The sequence below is a fragment of the Malania oleifera genome, chromosome 10, assembly GCF_029873635.1.
Source record: "Malania oleifera isolate guangnan ecotype guangnan chromosome 10, ASM2987363v1, whole genome shotgun sequence".
Taxonomy (NCBI): Eukaryota; Viridiplantae; Streptophyta; class Magnoliopsida; order Santalales; family Ximeniaceae; genus Malania; species Malania oleifera.
The window spans coordinates 4139298-4160105 of NC_080426.1; the positions used below are offsets into that span (position 1 = coordinate 4139298).

The 20808-nt window shown below is 36.3% G+C and overlaps 2 protein-coding genes across 2 annotated transcripts; both read right to left on the reverse strand.

The window, feature by feature from the left end:
• Window positions 1-8645: 8645 nt before the first annotated feature.
• LOC131165378 (phosphoinositide phospholipase C 6) lies at window positions 8646-13905 on the reverse strand. Its single transcript, XM_058123113.1, has 9 exons — window positions 13241-13905; window positions 12075-12271; window positions 11533-11668; window positions 11213-11455; window positions 10928-11127; window positions 10720-10837; window positions 9804-9956; window positions 9641-9727; window positions 8646-9075 (listed from the first exon to the last, which is right to left on the reverse strand). The coding sequence occupies exons 1-9, from the start codon at window positions 13571-13573 to the stop codon at window positions 8782-8784; spliced, it is 1761 nt and encodes a 586-aa protein (XP_057979096.1). The 5' UTR covers window positions 13574-13905; the 3' UTR covers window positions 8646-8781.
• Window positions 13906-19720: 5815 nt separating this feature from the next.
• Window positions 19721-20548, reverse strand: LOC131165379 (protein EARLY FLOWERING 4). Its single transcript, XM_058123114.1, has one exon. It carries the CDS (start codon window positions 20322-20324, stop codon window positions 19908-19910), a length of 417 nt encoding a protein of 138 aa, XP_057979097.1. The 5' UTR covers window positions 20325-20548; the 3' UTR covers window positions 19721-19907.
• Between the last annotated feature and the right edge of the window lie 260 nt (window positions 20549-20808).

Here is a 20808-nt window from a genome sequence, read left to right on the forward strand (position 1 = left end):
GTTGTTGTTGAAAATTGTTGAGAGTTGTTGAGTGTTTAAAGCTTTGTCTCCTAGGCTATGCCCTATAAATAGCTTTCTTATTGTAAGAACAAGCAGAGGAAGTTGAAGTTGAATATTGAAGAAGCATCTCTTTGCTTGAGCTTGTAAAGCTTGTTCCTCTCCTTGTGAGTGAGTAGTGTGAGGCTACGGCGTTCTCTCCGGAGATCAAGTGGTGAGAGACCACTAAACTATCCAACGACTCCATCAACCCCTCCTCCATCTAACATTCTCACGGCCCCCATCAACACCACACGGCTAGCATCTTCATACACCCACACAACGATCATCATCTACACTTCATTACTGTGTTCATCTTGTGATTCAAAGCTTGTACAAAGGACCAACGGTATGACTAACTACGTGTGGAACGACGTCAAGTCATCCAAACCAATATCTTGGTAACTTCAATACTTGTGTTTGAATCTTTTTTATATTTTGTGAACCCTTGCTAGTAGATTAAAATCACATCTTTGAATAGCCCATTTGATCCATAGATTGCAATATTGGTACTTGCTAGTTAAAATCAATTGTATGAATATTAGTTTGCTAACATAGAACTTTTATTCTTGAATCTTTGAAATAAAAACTTTTCAGTATATAACTTGATTCCTTTGTGAAAGAACCAATCGGGACTTAATTGCTGGACAAATCATACACCTTTTCAAAATCCTTCAACATGTGAAATAAAACATGATTTATTGTATTTATGTTCGGATAATTAAATTCTTAAATTAAAGTATTTAAGTGTATGTGCTTGTGCGAGGGTTGAAACGTAGGGCATAGGTCGACCATTCCCGTCCTACATCATACGTTTTTGCAATTATTAAATGATGAATGTTTTTTGGTATGAAGATTGTACTGTATATCTATCTTATCATTAAGTATTCATGTTGCCACACAGTTGTATTTAGTTTATTTTCCCTTATTGAAAAGTGTCCCACCCTCGAACATTAAATGATTTTCAGGAAACCCAGAAAGACCGGCGGAGCGTGGCCGCCGTTGAGTTTATCGAGTTACCCCGTTAGAAGGATAAGTCTTGTACTAGGATTAGGAGATTTTTGTTGTGAGATCCTAGGTTTATTTTGGTATTTTTGGGAGATTATATATAAACACAGGTATTTGGTAATGTAGTTAACTCTGGTGTTTGGATTTTATGGTTACGAAAATGTGATTTAAATTTACTATTACTTAGGTTTCTGCTGTGTATAACAGGTGTCCCCGATACCCATGGGTTCGGGTTGACCATTTTATTTATTATGTTTCACTTTATATTAAGATAAGCAGGTTGTTACAGTTGTACTCTATATATTTTATGTAGCTACGGTACCGTACTCTGTAAACTGTATGGTCTAACATGGTCTAATACTATATAATACATCTCTATATACAACTATCTATTTTACCATGATTCTGTAATAATTGTATAAACCATGACGATGTGATAAACTATATCTGTATCAACTGTATTTTCTGAAATAAACTGTAAAACTATATGTCATGGTACTGTAAACTGTATCTGTATCAACTATATAATCATGATATTCTGTAATTACTATAAAAATATCCACTGTCTGTATATTCTGTAAAACATAATTAATAAAATATTGCAAAACATATTTCTGTACTATATTTATATTCTCAAGCCACACAGTAATTTTAAAACATATTAATCATACTTGATAAACTGTATAAATCTCTGCTGTGAATAATACTCTGGTAGAATATTTATAATTTTATACTGAAATCATACTTAAATAACCTAGCATAGCATATTTTCCTTACCTAATTTCTGCTAAAATCTCCCTACTGTAATGGGTCCAACACCCACGGGGTTCTCCACTCAACAGCCTGAAAACAACATTCGCTAGAACATAATATCAATATTTCTTTGTTTACATTATTTCCTACAACTGACAGGAGGCCAAAAATTGACTAAAAGGCCTTATCCTGATTCTGGGAAGAAATTTGACTCGATCCCATCGACGATCTGCCCCAATAGACTTGAAGAGAACTCCGCCAGGAGCGTCGTGGTGGCCTCAAATTGACGATTCGGCGATTGATAGGGCCGAAATCGAAGAGAGAAGGGGGAAGGGCCGTAGAGGAGGGAGAGAAGAGGGTTTCGCTAAAATTCTGCGTAAAAACTGAGTTTAAGCACTATTTTTATGGCGGGATTTATCGACGAACCACGTTGCCTTGTTGACGAGTCCTGTAGAAAGTTCATCGATGAACCTGCACTCTCGTCGATGAATTTTAGACTTCCAAAAATCCTTCTCGGTATCTTCTCGTCGACGAGATCCTAAAGAACCCTTGTCGACGAAACCCCTATGTTCATCGACGAGGCCTGGGAAATTTTCTTGGAATTATCACCTCCAAAATGCAATGTCATTGACGAAGTCGACTGCCTTCTTATGTTACCATTTCTATTTTCCCCTCTCTTTATTATTTAAATACTATTATTCTTTGGGTCGTTACAGTTAAGGCGGACTAAACCTGACTCAGGGACACCTGATTGTTTAGCAGTATGCTGCAAGGTTTATGGGGCTGTCTCGTTTTGCTCCCTATATGGTTCCAGATGAGTCCAGGAAGGCTTGGAGGTTTGAGAATGGTCTGAGGTAGGAGATCTTAAAGCAGGTGGCTGTGTTGCAGGTGCAAGATTTCTCTACACTGGTGGATAAGGCCACCGTGGCAGAGACGAGTCTATAGAGAGATGTTGGGATTCAAAACTCGAAGAAGAGTACTATGCCTTCTATTTCTCATGCATATGCGAGGCAGGGTCCTTGGAGGAGGTATGGTAATGGCAGAGGCTAGTGACGAGAGATGGGCGGTGGAGCATTTCAAGGTACCTCATCATACCCTGCTTGCCCTACATGTGGCAAGAGGTACCTGGGAAAGTGCAGGGGAGGATCAAGTGGCTGCTTCCGGTGCGGTAGGGCCAAACATATGGCACGAGATTGTGGCGAGACGTTGAACAACACACCCCCATAACATTAGTATCGGGGAGGTAACCAAGCACCGCGCAGGAACTACCAGAGGGGTACGGCCCAGGCGCGGGGTGTATTCCTTGACTCCTGGCGACGCCGAGAATGTAGGAGATGTGGTAACATGTAACATTTATGTGCTTTCAAATAGAGCTATTGTATTGTTTGACTCAGAAGTGACGCACTCTTTCGTATCTCGGGGGTTTATCAAGTTATGCGGGGTAGAGAAACAATTGTTAGATGCCGAGTTAGATGTGGTCACGCCGACAGGGTCAGTGGTAGTGTGTAGCAAAGTGATTAGAGACTACCCAGTGCAGATTCAGGGGAGAATGCTGCCTACTAGTTTGATTGTTTTTGACGTGCATGGTTTTGATGTCATTTTGGGGATGAACTAGTTAGCGTCCAGTTATGTGAGTATTGATTGCCACAGGAAGGAAGTAGTGTTTAGAGCTCCTGGGGAGCAGAAGTTTAAATTTTTCAGATCGTGTGTGCACTCCGCGCCACGAATTCTTTTAGCCATTCAGGTAAGGAGGCTACTTTTAGAAGGATGCTAGGGGTACCTAGCGTTTGTGAAAAAAGCATTGAGGGAGGAACTTAAACTGGAGGATATCCTTGTGGTAACTGAGTTCTCGGAGGTTTTTCCAAAGGAGTTATCAAGAGTTTGACGGAAGAGAGAGAGAGAGAGAGAGAGAGAGAGAGAGAGAGAGAGAGAGAGAGAGAATTTGAGGAGAGAGAAAGCATTCAATTCGACTTGGGGCTTCTCTGTTTCCAATTTCCAATTGAACCTTTTCCTGAAGAATCAAGAAAGGTAAGGCATATATATATATATATATATATATATATCTTTATTCCAATAAGTTTTTATTATCATTATAATACTATTCATTTTATTTTTTATTTATTTAATTAATTTAATATAATAATAATATTATTTATTAATTATTATTATTATTATTATTATTATTATTATTATTATTATTATTATATTAATACACTTACACACATTGTAACGATCTGAATAAAATGGTAATTGAATAATGAAAGAAAAGGGATATGGAAATCGGAAACAGAAAGAACCCGTTGATTTCGTCGACGACATTGAACTTTGGAAGGACTAAAGGAAAGGGGGTCAGCAAGGCTTCGTCGATGAAGGCTTTGAAGATTTTGTTGACGAGAAAATACCGAGAGAGGTTCTGAGGCAGCTTGAATTTTGTAGACGAACATAGGGTCTCGTCGACGAAATTTGTGAAGGACTCATCGACGAAGGTCGGGCTCGTCAATGAAATCCTGTTTTATAAGAAGGAAAAATCCAGGAGAAATATCATTTTTTTCAAAACCTCTCTCTCTCCTCTTTCTCGCTTTACGGTTCTCTCTCCCTTCTCTCTACGTTTCTGGCCCCACCGGTCGTCAGATCGACGATCCAAAGTCACCACGACGCTCCTGGCGGAGTTCTCTCCAAATCTGCTGGAGCGGATCGTGGGAGAAAGCTAATTGGAAATCATCCCAGAGTTGAGTTAAGGCTTTTTAAGCCATATTTGGTCTTACACTAGTTATAAGAAATGTTGTACGCATGAAAATACTGAAGTTTAATACTGGGGGTTTTCAGTTTCGGAGTATTGGTCAAGAAACCCTTCAGGTGTTAAACTTGAATGCTTTTGGGTGAAAATTTTCTACCCAATATTTGGGTTTTTGGCAGTTAAGGAAAATATTGTATGCTTCGAAATACTAAACTTTAATTCTGAGATTTTTTATTTTCAGGGTGTTAAGTTAGGAGCCCTGCGAGTGCGGGGCAGTTTTATTAAGGGCTTTCCAAGAATTAGGTAAGGAGATAAGCTAAGCTAGTATTATTTTGGAGAATGTTTATATATATATATATATATATATATATATATATATATAGTTATCATTTGATTTACGGAAAATGTATATGATTATATATATATGTTTTATATTTGCAAAATACTGTGAAAATGATCGTATGTTGAATATGTGGAAAATCTACTATGTGACATAAGTAAAAATGTTGTGAAATGCTGTTTTCTGGGAATATGGATGAGATGGATTTTTATGATGGAAAACCGACGTACGGGCCGAGATGTTTTCATATATATATATATATGGATGTGATTTGCCGGTGTACGGGCCGTGCTATGTGATTTGCCAGCGTACGGGCCATGCTATGTGACTGTGATTGCCGGCGTACGGGCTGTGCTATGTGATTACTGTTTGCCAGCGTACGGGCTATGCTATGTGTAGCTAGCGTACGGGCCGAACTATGATAAAATGTGAAATACCGGCGTACGAGCCGATGATTTTTATGATACATGTATATATGTGAAATGATATGATTGATGTGAAAATAAATGAAATGAGATATTTATGTATCACAGTTTCAGTATATGTATATGATATCAGAACCTGGTTGGCTTGGTTTAGGCTAGCACTTGCACGGTACCGTTGTTATGTGTCCATGGTCCTCGTGATCATGATATCTGTGTTAACGCCGCTGTACGGAGTGGTGTGAGATTGGATGGTCGATGTGGTTATGTTTGAGGAGTGTGCTGTTATCGCTCCTGGTGTACGGACTAATCTGGGTAGATCCATCGGACCTACAATAGACTATCGACTTGATAGTGGTCGGCCAACCATTGTTACGTCCCGCCTTCGGGCCACACAACCCAGTCATGTGGGGGTAATACATGACAACAGCCAGCTAACCTACCAGGATTGTTTTATGATATTATTATTACGATGTGAGATGAGATATTATGTTATGAAAATGCAGTATGTTCTGCCATGTTGATTTATATATATATATATATATATATATATATATATATACTTTTCCAGATTTGATGAAATAGTACTAAATGTGTTATATATATGATATATGTTGAACACAAATTACTCATGTTGCCACACACTAGTATTAGTTTATTTTCCTTACTGAGAGGTGTCTTACCCCTAAATCTCATTAACTTTTCAAGAGCCCCGGATAGGAGAGCGGGAAAAGCCCCACAGAATTAGTATTGTTTATCTGCCCTCTGCGAAGGGTAAGTTTTGGTAGGGACAGTTAGATTTTGAGGGAATTGTCCCTAGATTTATTTTTGGGTTGTATATATACTGAGAATTAGTGGTTGTAGTACTCTGGTATGTATTGGGCACATTATGATGAGATGTATATAATTTTATACTTTTTGCTGCGTAGGCTTCTGCTGTATGTTTTGTTATATCCCTGGTACCCACGGGTTCAGGTGGATCGTGACCTGCTGAGTTGTGATGTTTGATGTTGATATTATTATATATATAAAAAATATATATGTGAAAAATGAGCGGGTCGTGACACACATATTATTTTTGGGGTCGTTACACGAGGTATGTCCTTGCCAGTAACATATAGAACAGAAACAACTCATCTTTTCATATTTGGCCTCTTGCCAAATACATTGTTTCGGAGATAAAATTAGAGGAAATCCCTTAATCGGCTCTATCGTCAGGTCGACTTCCACGCAAATACGTGCCCTCGAGGCTCTCATACAGTTGATTATTGCATCATTGATTCCAAGATAACGACCGAAACGAGTCGCTATAATTTGAAAAAAATTCGTTTGGTAAAGATGCATTGGTAACCCTGGTTAGAAAATCCATTGAGAAGCCAATGAAGATTTTTTTTTGACATCAAAATTCTTCGTCCACTTGAACAATCGAAATGAATTGCCTAATTCTACCTTCCCTTGCCCACTTATGCTAAAAATCATGTTCGTTTTTCATGTGTATAAGCACATGGTAATCATCTACAATACTGATGGTTGGAATTTCTGTTAAACCCCATGTTTTCAAAATCGATAACTGAATTTTATCAATAGATGGTCAATTCCTAAAAATATTTCATCACTAATGCAAATTGAAACTCTTGCTCAGCCTTTACCATCTCCGCTTCTGAGAAAATAAATCTCAATTCACCATTGATATTAACTGTCAATCTCATAAAAATTTTGAATGCAAGTATCTCCGTTTTTTATTCATGGCTTGCGCATATGACTGCATCCCAGAACTAGCCTGGATGGCATTCCCCGTCAATGGTGAGGCCATCGGCAGGAGGACGACACCTTCCCAACCACCCTAGGCGCTGACGATATTATTGGCTTGTATTTGTAATTATACAGAAATAGTTATACTACTTTTGTAATATCTAATAATATTTATTGTTTATTATTTCATTAGATGCAATTTACCACTCTACCATTATTCTTTTATGTATTATGAAAAGATAGATTCTCTCTCTTTCTTGTGAAACAAAAATCAAGAGAGAAAATTGTCATATTTGAAGAAGTCTTGAGTTTGATTTGTATTAAATTTGAATAAGAAACAATACAAAATTATATTGAAATTTGTCCAAATTCGCTCAAATTTAAATTTAAGGTCCGAAATATATGTTTTCATACACAACATATGACAATGTTTTCATAATTTGATATAATGATTCTTAAAATAATAAATATAATAACAATATTATATAAATATCACAATAAGTGTAATAATATAATGATATAATGACATTTACACTTGACTAGCTAATGGTAAGGACGACTCACGCTTAAAAAGCCAATGCAAATATGAAATATCATATAAAGTGATTTGATCATGAAAATAGAAATTTCATGTTTTATAGAAGTTATTCATTTTCAGAAACTATATTATTACTGTCAAATCACATTTTATCATTAAACATCAAAGCAAATATAAAAGATCAATTTGAAACTAAAATTTTGTTGGGAGGCAAGAAAGGAAAGCAAAATATTTTCTCATGATATCAAATACTATTAAAATAAATAAATTTTATTATAATATGGCAAATTTTTTTTAAAAAAAAAAACTCAAATGTTAATGACATCAAATTAATTTTTATTTATTAATTTACTATATTTCTTTATAACCACACTAAATTGAAAAAAATAAATTCCTTTGAATTTTTCTATCCTTTTTTCTAAATATTTTTCAAATTATTTATAATACCAAAATTAATAGTTGATGTTGAATAAAATAAAGGACAAAATACACTTAAGTCCGGTTAGATTTGGTAAAAAAACATGACCTCTCCTGAAATTTCAAAAATTTCATAGGCCCACAATTAAAATTTGTCAAAGAGACACAAATGTTTCTTAAGACTTGTCTTTTTAAAAAATATAAAGAAAATTTTATGTCTTTTTAGTAAACCTCAAGAGAGTTCTTTGAAATTTGTGAAACTTAAGTGAAAGTCGCTGAAATTTTTAAAACCTCAAAGAAGATTAGTATTTTTTATCAAACTTGTCAACATCTTTTGCCTTAAAATAAAACCAAATGTTACTCTAAAAGTTTCAATGATTAATCAATTAAAAAAGGCTATTACTATTCTGGCAAAAAGTGAACAATTAAGTACCATTTTCACTCAATTTATGGGTGAAAAAGGAGGCTTTAAAATGCATCAAATATTCAAGTGTTTCATTTGATGTGCTCATGCACAAAGGTGCTCCTGACTACAAACCACTGCCCATTGCGATGGTTACCCGTGACCTGCAAACTTTTCCCTTCAGATGATCACAACTTCAATGCAAAGCAATACTGAACATGAACATCAACACCAGAGAGTTATTCATGAAATCTGAAGATATATTTCAGCTACTCAAAATGACATTTCACTAGTATATATATATATATACAACAATCTGATGACAAAGTTTCATTAAGACACCACTACTCCTTCCAAGAAGGTAAACATTACAGCTCATACAAACTGAAATCTCATAAGGAGCCTCACATGTTTGAGCCTCTTTCCCTTCTTGTCGAACAGGGGGACTGCCCGAATCCCGGGTCTAAGCTCCGACACCAGCAAACATGTCTGCCCTCCAAAGTCATCCTTCTCCGACCTGTCGTATTCTCTTATTTCAATTCGAAGTAAGGCCAATGCAGGAACAGACAATTGGAATGAGAACTCTTCGTTCCAGACAGGTGCCCAGTTATCCTCTATTATCTTTGTTTTCACCTTGGCATAATCTTGTGGCACTCCAAGTATATAAACCTGTCATAAGAATTTCATCAGTTCTGTGACATATGATTTGATACAAAAACTATGCATTAACTTGGTACTGTTAAACTTAACCAATGGTAAATGAATAAACATCATCTCCAAAGCACTAGGGTTGTATTTACTTTTTGGGTAGGGTTTTGAGAGCGTAGATTTCGAACCTTAAATTTAAATTAGGGTGAATTTAGACAATTTTTAATACAATTTTGTACTACATCTTATCTAAATCCAGTACAACTTTAAATCCAAGGCCTCTCCAAACATAAGATTACTTCTAATCTTTAGTTATAAATCAATGGCATAGGAAATTGGTAATTGGTATGGAAATCTATGCCCTGTCTGAAAATGTTTGATGCAAACCACAGACTCAAGACAAATGCGCTCCAAGCAGTGCACACAAATAAATATTATGATAACTATAAAAAAAAAAATTTAATTTCAAAATCTCCCCATTGATTCTGAATAGCATGACATGATATATATATGTTTTTTTTTTGGCTTTCGTTTTGTTTTTGTTCAACAAAGGATCATGACATCTCTTTGGTCAACTTGAACTAACCTTTGTGTAAAAGTCAGGTGGGGAATATGTGTCGAAGTGTGTTGGGCTAAAATCCAAACACCATCCATCACCCATGTATACTTTCACCTGTTAAGAAGATGTCAATTAAAAGTCAGGGTCACTCGATCAACTTCATATTTAAGTTAAAAAACAATTCACTCACCTTCAATGTCTTCTTTGCTGGCAATACAACTTTAGGATTAAAAACCTCATCACGTGGACCTCTCATCATCAGAAAACCAGGTTTTTTCACATAACCACAGCCTCCATTTGATCTAAACATTCCATGCATCATCCAGAGTGATTTTCCATATCCCTGTCATAAGAAAACTCATAATATAGCAGGAATTTTTATTGATATTTTCTTTTTTGCTTGTAGAATAGAGTAAATCCTTACAATTCAGTAGGAATAGGATTTTTAGAATTTTGGAGAGACCAGAACTAAAAACTTGTTAACAAGCTAACATATTTTGGATTTTAAGCAGCTGAATGGTACACCCTTCTTGCCTGATAAAAAGGAACAAAAGTTGTATAAAGGCCTTTAAAAGTTTGTTACCCTTTGCATGCTCCTTATTTTCTTACTGAAAACGGGTTCTTCCTCTTTACAAAAAAAATGGGGAATTTTGGGTGGTCCAAATTAGGAACCCAACAATACTATGATCAGTCCAATGATAATCAACAAGACGTGCTTCAGACAAAAAAAATGGTATTTCCTGTAACCACATGCAAGAGTATGAAAAAACAAGTCAAATAATTATTTGGCAGTTCAAAAGAAGGCTTCCACTTGGGATGAAGAAGCCATTTCCGCCTCAGATGCTATTGCAATGCAACACAATAACACTTGCATACAAAGGTGTCCGCATGCACCCAGACATGCATAAAATATATCAAGCTTAATGTAGCACTATGCAGCATCATCTGTTCAAAACATACAAAGTATACTGATAACGGTGTTTTGCATAGCTGATGCTAACTGAACCGCACAAAGGAAAAATTTGAAAAATGGAAGTACCCGAGCAAAGCTCACAACTAAATATTACTAATATGTTTTTATTTAAACATCAGACATTAGAGTTAACCTGCATATTGAAGGCCACCATCTGAGCTCCATGTGTCCACCCAATAAGTGGTTTGTAATTTGAGGAGGTGAATCGGGTTCCTTTAGGGTATATCCTCAAAATATTCCTCTGTGTGAACCTGGAAATGAAAACAACTAAGGTCAGAGTTGATAACCTCGGTAAAAGAAAAGTATTTCTTGCAGGAATCTAGTATGAGAGAAATGAGTACCTCACAACATCAGCCCCATGATTTGTGGCAGCTTTTTCAAGTGCTTGCTCGCTCAAACTAAGACGTCTAACTTTATCAAATCCAACTTCTAATGCCTCCTTTAGCCCACCTTTCGGTTTACCAGCATGAATTGCAATTAGACGCTTGTATTCAGGTGCTTTACGGTCAAAGACATCTTCATCATCCTGATCACTATCACTCTGCCAACCAAATCAAGTTCAGTTACACAAGCACCTCAAAGGCCCAAATATCAAAAACATGATAAATTTTCACTTCCTAGCTCACCCTGTTACCGGCATCCGATTCAGCTGCAGATAGCCTTTCCTTCCCTGCTAGTTCTTCTTCAGATGAGTCTCTTTCTTTAGGAGAGACAGTTCCCTTGTCCTTGACATTCTTGGATTCAAGATATTCTTTTGGAGGTTTGGTTGAAATAACAATTCGATGCTTCAATTCTTCAGGAGAGGGAAACTCTGCTAAAAATTCTGACTCGGGATAGTAAAGCATGTCTCCAAACATTTGAGCGACCATCTATAAGCAAAGTGTCAGTTAATTAGAGGTTTTCAGGTACATAGAAATTAAAATCAAAGATGGAAATGAAAGCTAACCTCAGCCACTTTAGCCTGAAGATCTGGTGTAAGATGGTCTTCCAGAGTTATTATGACGGGGTACGGAGATGCGACGAAGGCATACTCTTTTATGGATTTCAGACATTTAATAAGTGCCACAGGAGCAGTCAATGTCCTACACTCATTCATAAATTGAGATTTCTCATTAAAGTATAAGCAACTTCTTAAAATGGGAAAAGCATTCAGGCTCCAACTAGCTTATGAATCAAAATTTCATATTGAGCAAAGTACATCACAAAATGGGACAAAATAAAATGCAGTCAACATATTATGGAACAAAAATTTCTCAGGCCACTTTCATTAAATGAACTCAATGGACATTACCATGCAAGGCATCCCTTTTCAATTTGAAATAGCAATAGCACTTGCTAAACAGAACCTTCAAGTGCAATGATATTAACATTACTATCCACAACTACGATATAAAGTACAAGCACTTTGTCTCCTACACAATCACAACATATGGATAGGCATGAAAGAACATTGCCTTATCAAAAAGGATAAACTGGAAAAGTTCATACCTTCCATGAAATACTTGAACATCATCTTTTGTGGAATTCGGCCATAAATCAAGTTCGATAACCCTCACACCTCTTTGCAATGCCTTTATGATTGGGGCATCACTGCAATCACTGCTCAATTGGTTCCCTGTTAGGTAGGAATTGTGACCCGTATATATGAAATAATGTGACAATGGAGCAGTCATATCATGGTGCACCTGGAATAGCAGACTCATCAAGAGCGAATAAATGCCTCAGTACTTCAATAAGACAAAGCATTACGGTGTCAAAAATAAACGTCATAGAGAGAGAGTCAAAGCATTGATGAACTCAACTGTTGTTTTCTACACTAGATCAACCAATTTCTCATATATATAAATGCAGAGGAGTTCATCAGAAAAGAATATCCCTACAAAATTTCAACCACGGAATTGACCATTTTGGGCTAAAATGTGTAGAGGTGATGATGCACTCACAGAAACCAAGGAGAAAAAAACACTTTTTTGCATATAATCATTAAAATTGCAACCAAACAATCTTTGGAGGCTATGCAGAGCACCAGATCTCTTAACGGAATAGCTGCTGATCACAATAACCATTCCACATTACTATTCAAACCATAAACCTAGTAGTGATAAGAAATGTCACAAAGTCTTTGCCATCCCCACTGTTTTATAGGTAAATTTTCGTTGAACTTGAACCCAATGAACCAAAACCATAAACACAATGCATGCCACATCCAGGAGCTGAAGAAAACTCCCTTTGGCTGATAAGAAAACTGAAGAAAATGAAGGAAAATTATTTTGTGCAGTAAACTTGCAACGCTGAAGCCAAATTATTACATTGCCTCGGTATACTCTAATTTAAAAAAATAAAAAAATAAAAAAATCTCTGGCTCCCAATAATTAAAACAGGTTAATTTCACTTTCCCCTTTAAAATTTTTAATTAGTCCTAAAAACTATTATTTATACAATACCCATCTTAATTTTAAATTAATTAACAGAATGTCTCCCAAATATAAAATTAGGCTTGAAATTGCATCAAGATATAGCATTAAGAAAACATTAAAAAATTCCTTGAGTGGAATTTATCCTAATTAAAAAGCCAAAAGTCAAAACTGCAAAATTCCTTTCCATTTCTTATTCTTTCCGATAGCCCAAACAGGAGAGAGAAAAAGAGACCTTACCTGGGATACAATGGGAGCATTCAGATCATGGGAAAAGAGGAAATGGTGGAAATCGTCGAGGTCGAGACCGTGCCTGGTGTGCCTCGTGAGGTGGTGCCTTCTATGGATAACTTGGCCCACTATCCTCTCCGCATCGGAGAGGGTACACTCCAATTCTCCCTGAGACTCAACCAAGAACCGCCGGAATTGCTCCGGCGACATATGGAGATCGCCCCCCGAGAACCTCGCGAACTCCTCTTTGACGTCGGCGGGTGGCTCCGCCTCGCTGCATTTGAACTTGCGGGTGAAGCACTTGAACATGGTGTAATTGTAGGCCTTCTTGTGGCTCTTCATCTCTTTCAAACGATCAAATGGAATCAAATTGACTCTCAGCTCGATTCTCACATGAATTTTTTTCTGTTTTATTCAATATAATAGCCAATCCGTGTAGCCGAGAACGGATTCTTGGCCATTCGGATTCCGAAATTCTCCGATTCTGGAGTTAGAAAGAAAAATTGAAGGAGGGTTTTTGAGGGTGCCTGAATTTGAGGAGTTTTTGAAGCTCGATCGGTCGCTGCTCTGCTCTTCCCCTCTCTCTCTCTCTCTCTCTCTCTACATTCTATTCTCTGCACGGAAAATGGCCTTTGCTTTTTTTCTGTCAGGTCTCTCTCGCGCCGATCTTTGTCTTTAGATTGAGGAAACAACGCCGTTTTATATGCCACGTGGACATTTTATCATTACACGACGTGGACACGTGTATGTGATGCCACGTTGAATCGATTCGGTCTTAACCGTAGCGGTTTGCCGGTTTCTCTTATAAAAGAACACACGCTCTTCGCGGCTTTTCTTGATTAAATTGAATGCTATTAAAACAGCGTCGTTTTGGAAAAGTAATTTTTTTTCCCACTTGTGCATAACTAATTTCTTTTATAAAATATTAATTTTTAAAACCTATACTAACCTTGAAAAATATTAATAAAATATATCTGAAAGAACTTATTTTTGTATGTTGAATTGTTAAGGAAAGTAAAAATATATAGTAAACTAATAAATATAATTTTAATTTTACATATTATCAACATTTTTATTTTTTAAAATTTGTAGTCACACTAGAATAAATTTTCATTTTTAATAGTATTTACTATCAAGAGAAAATATTACAGAAAATAATTTTTACTCTTATTTTTTTACTTTTTTTTTTTCAAACAAAATCACTTAAATAATATTTTTTTTTTCTCATTATACTTATAAGACACATAATAATATGTTATTCTTGTAGATTATCACTTAAATATAAATTTATAAGTTATGAATGAATAAGTGATTTAATAAAATAATTTGAAGGCTAAATTTTAATTTTTTTTTCATTATTTTCTCGAAGAGTTAGTTTGGAAATTGTGGCATACATAAAAAAGTGTGTATGCAAGCTAACTATTAATTAAAAAATTTATTCAAAAATTACAAATAATTTTATTACTTTCAACTTTCAATTAAAACAATTAAATATTGATCATCATTATTTAAAAAAAAAAAAAATGGCAAAACAAGGGGAAATATATTTCAGGGGGCTCCTCAGTCATCATAATCAAATAGTAGAAACATAAAAAAAATGTGATTAAAATTAAAATATTATTAGGAATATTTTTTTATTGTATTAAAATTTGTTAATATACACCATATAAACATGATGTAAACTTACAATGTTTATATAAATTTGCACATAGTGAAACTAAAAATCAATTTCCCCTTAATCTTTCTTTGCACAATTATGATGAAGTTGCATGCCATCTCCTTAATCTTCTTTGTCATTTCCCATAATATAGGGAAACTCGCCTTAAATTTGAAGAAAAAGCAAGATATATATGAACATTAATGGATTGACATGATTTGTTGTCATGTTATTTATAATCTTAATATATAATCTATTTAATGAGAAATTATTTGGTTAGAATATCTAACTATATTATATTTTAGACAACGAGTCATATCCTCAAACTTTTAATTAATGATTATTGATTTAAAATAAATCCTCCAAAATCATCTGAAATCTAAAGATGTGATTCGCTATTTAAAATGTAACATGATTAGATAACTTAATCTAATAATTTTTTTTCATTTCATGCACTTTTTAAATGAATCGTGTGTCATAATTTTAGAGAATGTGACAAAAAATATGATAATGGCATATGGTAATAAAATATTATAAGAAAAGTGAATTCCATAAAGTTGCTTTGAATACCAAAAATGTTGTTTTCGTTTTAATGATTTGTTAATGTATACATGTGTGGTTAGAAAAGTTGTGTAGTTAGATAAGCTTACCAAGGAATTCCCACATTCTTCATCTCCTTCTACACACTCAAATAATGACCAAGTTGGCTAGAAGTAACATAATATGTTATAAGTTTCTCTCATTGTAAGTACACATTCATGGTGCATTTAACTTAAGTTATTTCAAGTGGTCCTATTATTTTTATTTTTGAATATTTTAATCGTGAATACTATTGTCCTGCATGATACTTTTTGTTCATCATAGTATGAATACTTTGCAACGAAACTATGAAAATATCCTAAACTTGTAGTGATAGTATTAATATTATTACTTGAGTTTGGAGTGAATTCTCTATTGTCGCTTCGGTATCCAAGTGAGTTGACCAAACTTGGGGCGGAGTGTGCCACTATATATCCTCCCCTCCCCATTCAAGTAGATAGGATTCGAACCTGCCGCAACAACGACAGGGTTCTCCTACCTTGCCAATGGGGCGGCCTGTGGGGGGAACTTCCATCAATGCATTTTGTGCACAACTATATGACCATATAAAACCTTACCCTTTTGTCGATGTGTTGGGGTTGTGTTTGGCATGGGAATGTTCATACAAGGAACTAAAACATTTGGAGTGCTTTAAAGATGTTAAAACAAACTTAGTACGAGGTCGTAGACTCCAATGGTTATTAGCAAAACTGAAATCTAACATTAATTTATGACTTGCCAGTTTTAGAAAAAGATTATTGAAAACTGTATACATTTCCCTTCCTAATAATACAGTCAAAAATTTACATTCTATTTAAAAAATTGTGCAATAGATTAAATGTACAAAGTTGACAAATTTGTGTTCACATGAATTTGTAATTGATTGTGTATGAGGATCCCAGTTGTATGGCCCTTCCCACATCCAGGCCACTAATGCTAAACAGCCAGACCAATTAACTTATGCATTGCCACAGAGGATTGTTATATTTCGACTGAGAAAAATTACAAACATCAAAGCATGACAGACCGCACAAATCAGGTCATAGTCTACATAGGATAGTGAAAAATACATCTAGACCCATGAAGTTCTTATCACCTCATTGTCGAGGAAAAAAACGTTTCATACAATTTCAGAGAAGTGGCTGAAAATTTTGCACAATGCCTTGTAGCCAGATATGTAAGCAAAGGAGCCAAACCTTAGAAGGAGCACCAGCAACAATAACAACAACCGCACATCAAGTCCTACTAGGTGGGATTAACTACATGAATCATCTTCTATTCCACACAATCTAAGGCAATGTCCTTGACAATGGAGGCACAATCTAATGCAATGTCCTTGACAATGGAGGGCTGTCAAATCCTTACTATTTCAGTTCGATGTGATTCCAAGTCTACATCTCCCACTTCAAACCCAACATGGGAAGACAAACAATAAAAGCCAGAACTTGTTCTGTCACACGGTGGAAATAAAAACAAGCATAGTGTAAAGCTTTAATAGCATAATAGACAATCATATGATCTCCAATTTTACTATATTTCTTAGGATTGAATTCACAAAGGTACATAAATAAATGGCTAAGAAAGAATTTACACAAACCAATGACTGCAGGATAAATGGTAAGTTGTTAACACAGTTGCAACCATGTTGCCACTATTTAGAGATGGTGTTGTATATGCTTAACCACAGTTAATATCAATGAAAATTCATATTGCTACTTTAGTCAACGTAGTTTCCAACTTCAGGTTGTAACTATAAAACACCTAACCTTACCGAGCAAAAGAAAACACATGCATACGCTCTCTCTCCCTCGCATGCGTAAGAGGTATTTATCATCACAATCAACGCTTGTTATACCTTATCACCTCTTGGAAACACAACATGTTCTATACACATCACTCACAGCTGGAGTTTCTTTCCTTTAATACAAATGCCTCCATATCCTTCACACAGCTATAAAATCAATGTCGTAAAATACCTATTTTCAAATCAGTATATATGCCACATAAGTTGCTTCTTTGGTCCAGTAGTTAACCATCTGCAACCCAAGTCCAGTGATCTACTGAAGCATTTAGTGATGGTCTGTCAGCTGTAAGAACAATTACTACTGATGACAAGAGTAATGTCCATATTTGTTAATAGAGTTTGGAATTTGAAGTTTAAAATGAGAAGGCAAGTGTGAAGGGTACATGGGAAAAGATAGTAAGTCCTGTCTACAGGGTAACAAGGAAAAGTGTGAGTGCATGCAAAGGAAATAATTCTAGTCTAGATGTTCTAGCAACTGGGTCGCGTGGTGGATGGTCCGAGTTGCTGGACAATAATAGCCCTGGCCAGAGTATGAGCTGACAAAGTAAAGGAAAAAAAGGATGCAGCTGGCCAATAACGTTGAGAAAAAACAAGGAAAACCTAAAGCATAAAACAAAATGGAAAAGCATAGTGCCCTATATGAATGTTATCACCTTCTCATGTGCTAAAAGATCAGTCGCCATCAAATTTTGTTCGCAACTTGATACTTGATCATCACATTGCGATGTTTCCAATATATGCACACACACTCAACTGATGGGATCTCTACTATTTGAATACCAAAGAGTCGAGCAGTTTTCTTTTGATGACCTTAAACTTAGCAGGATTTATGTGTCCCATCACAGCAGCCTTGGCCCAAAAATTTTTCCCATCAACAAATTCAGCATCAGCAAACAAGTGGTTGTCACTTGTCAGTAGGGGCACAGTTGCCTCAAATTTCTCATGCTCGCCTTATCTTAATTCCCACTAAAATCGAAGCAGCCTCAGCCCCAAGGTTTCCACCATTAAATTCAGCATGAGAAAACAAATGGCAGTAAACAGGGCAACAATTGCCATAAATTTCTCATTCTCACCTCATCTAAATTCCCACTAAAATTGGAAATAGTCAAGCAGAGAGATAATTTCACCCTTGATATTTATTCTCATGGGCCCGTGTAAAAAAAATTGAAAATATTTTTTTAAAAAAGTTAGTACAATATAATCAGGTTTCAAGTTTTGCCCCCGGAATAAAACTATGAACTTCCCTACACCCTAGTTTTCTTTAAAATATAGCCAAAGGATTATTACTTGATTTTGTTACAAAACATAACTCAACAGAATCTCAACTCCAGAAAATAGATGCCAGCTTAGATGAATCCCATTTGCTAACATCAAAACCTGAATCCACCAACAGAATGAACCAGACTGAAACGAAAGTGTTCTTTTCCCATGATCAAAACCATAGGACTGCAGGCCAAGGGATTCCAACAACAGGGCCATTTGAAGAAACAATTGATTTTTGATTGAGCACTATCTCTTTTTTTTTGTCCCATAATTAGTAGTTATTATGTTATCAGGCCCTGAATCTAAGAACACTACCTCTAACCTGAGACTTCATTCACTACAAGGAGCAAGAAGCAAAAGCAAACATAACACAGATGCCTCAAGGGCCTCCGGTTGCACAAGATCAATAAGTTTTAAAAATCCTACTTCAACCATCTTATTCCAACAATTGCTCTATGGCAGTCAGCACAATTATACAAACATGGGTAAAAAATAAGAGGTGAGTAGTAAACCAAACCAAGCCTTGCCATAAACCTCAAAAGCTCGACACGTGAAATTTTCACTTTGATTGGATTTTGTTTTGAAGAATAATTTCACTCTCCTAAAGACTGTAAGCACAAACATCAGATCTGCGCTTCTCAAAGTGAAATCTTTATAATTTGGCACAAGTCCATGTCTATTTTGTGAGAGGCTACTTTAAACTTCTTATTGCCACAGTTTTCTTAAAATTATGGCCAACTAACTAGTTAATGGTGTTTACTAAATAACCTACTGCTTTCTACCCTCACATCAAGAACTTAATCCCCAAGCAACAACCCATCTAACAAATAAATCTTTACAATGACACTGGACAAGCCAAGATCATATAAAAGAAATCTCCTCATGCTCACTCAGTAAAGAAAGGAAAGGGGAGGAAAAGCTAACCCTCGCTGGCTTGAGTAAGTTCATTTTGATAATTATTGTAATATCAGATTAATTATTCTAATAACCAGGCTAAGCCCTCATTTAATTATTTGTAAACAGGAGAAGAAATGAAAGAAAAATAAGTAAGCAGCACGTATGCTTCATATGCCTAGAAGTTCTTTACACCATATGCGCACCACAGTTCTTAACAAAGATCAGCACTGACAAGACGATGACAACATCCGCGTACACAGAAGCAATTATTCAAATAGATATCAATCAATCAATCAATAAACCCACAACCCAACTTTATTCCAAGAGACCAATTTCCCAATTTAAGGACGTCAGTCGCACGCTACATCAGGGAACCGAATTGCTGAATAACACCAGACAATTAGGTCAATTGAAACAAGCATCGAGGGGATTGAGAAAAAAAAAAATTACTGCAATTAACTAACTAAGGGATCGATTCAAGCGCCCTTTGCATCGTCATTCTTTCCGGCTACCGTTCCGTTCCGCTGATGAAACATACTAGAGAAATTCGTAGAGAGATCAGAGTAGAGCGAAACGACCTTCGAAATGTTCCCGTTGAGCTCCTGAATTAAGGCCACGTTCTTGACGAGATTATCCGGAATCTTAGACTGGTGGTTCTCGTTCACCTGCTGGATCAAAACCCGGTTCCGATCCAAAACGGACTGGACCTGACTAAAGCTCTTGCTGAACGCATCCCAGACCTCGGCGTCTCCTTCCCCGTCGGCGTCCTCACCGTAGCCGTAGCCGTTGCGGCCGTCGGCGGAGTGGAGGTGGAGACGGCTGGGTTGGTGGGAGCCGTTGGAGCCGTCGTCCATGCTGGATTCAGCGGCGGAGGAAGAATCAAGCGTTGTCATGCATGTGGTGGAGCAACGCCGCTCTCTGATCGGAGATGGCTTTGAGGTTGGGGGCGACTGGCTTATTTTGTAGGGTTGAAGTGCACGCGCTACGGGAGCGCGCGTGTTTGGATTTGCCTCAGAAAATATCTTATAAAGAGGTTCTATTGGATGACTGTGAAAAAAGATTAAAAAAGCAAAGCCGCAAAAGAGCAGATGTTTTTGCCACGTCGGCAGATATCGGACAAGGCGATGCTGGCATGGAGTTTAGCATTGCGTTTAAGAGTGCTAACGCGGCGTCGTTTTTGCCTGCGTGTGTAAACGAGAACCACGTGGGCACAAAATATCTGCCGGACTGCACATAAAAATATCGCGGGGACAGGCATACAGAGAACAAGTCATTCCTCGAGCTTCGTGTCAAGCCCGATATAGTTGACAACTTTCGAAAAAGTATTTATTAAATTTTTTTCCAAAAAACAAATTTTAAATTAATAATCATTTTTCC

Bases quoted from the DNA above. Each gene is read 5' to 3' on its own strand.
- LOC131165378 (XM_058123113.1), bottom strand. From the start codon at position 13,573: ATGAAGAGCCACAAGAAGGCCTACAATTACACCATGTTCAAGTGCTTC. The intron at 10,838-10,927 runs GTACTCATTTCT...TTTCATTTCCAG, and splicing joins CATGGGGCTGATGTTGTGAG to GTTCACACAGAGGAATATTT. The intron at 9,957-10,719 runs GTTAACTCTAAT...TTCTTATGACAG, and splicing joins TGGTGGCCTTCAATATGCAG to GGATATGGAAAATCACTCTG.
- LOC131165379 (XM_058123114.1), bottom strand. From the start codon at position 20,324: ATGACAACGCTTGATTCTTCCTCCGCCGCTGAATCCAGCATGGACGAC.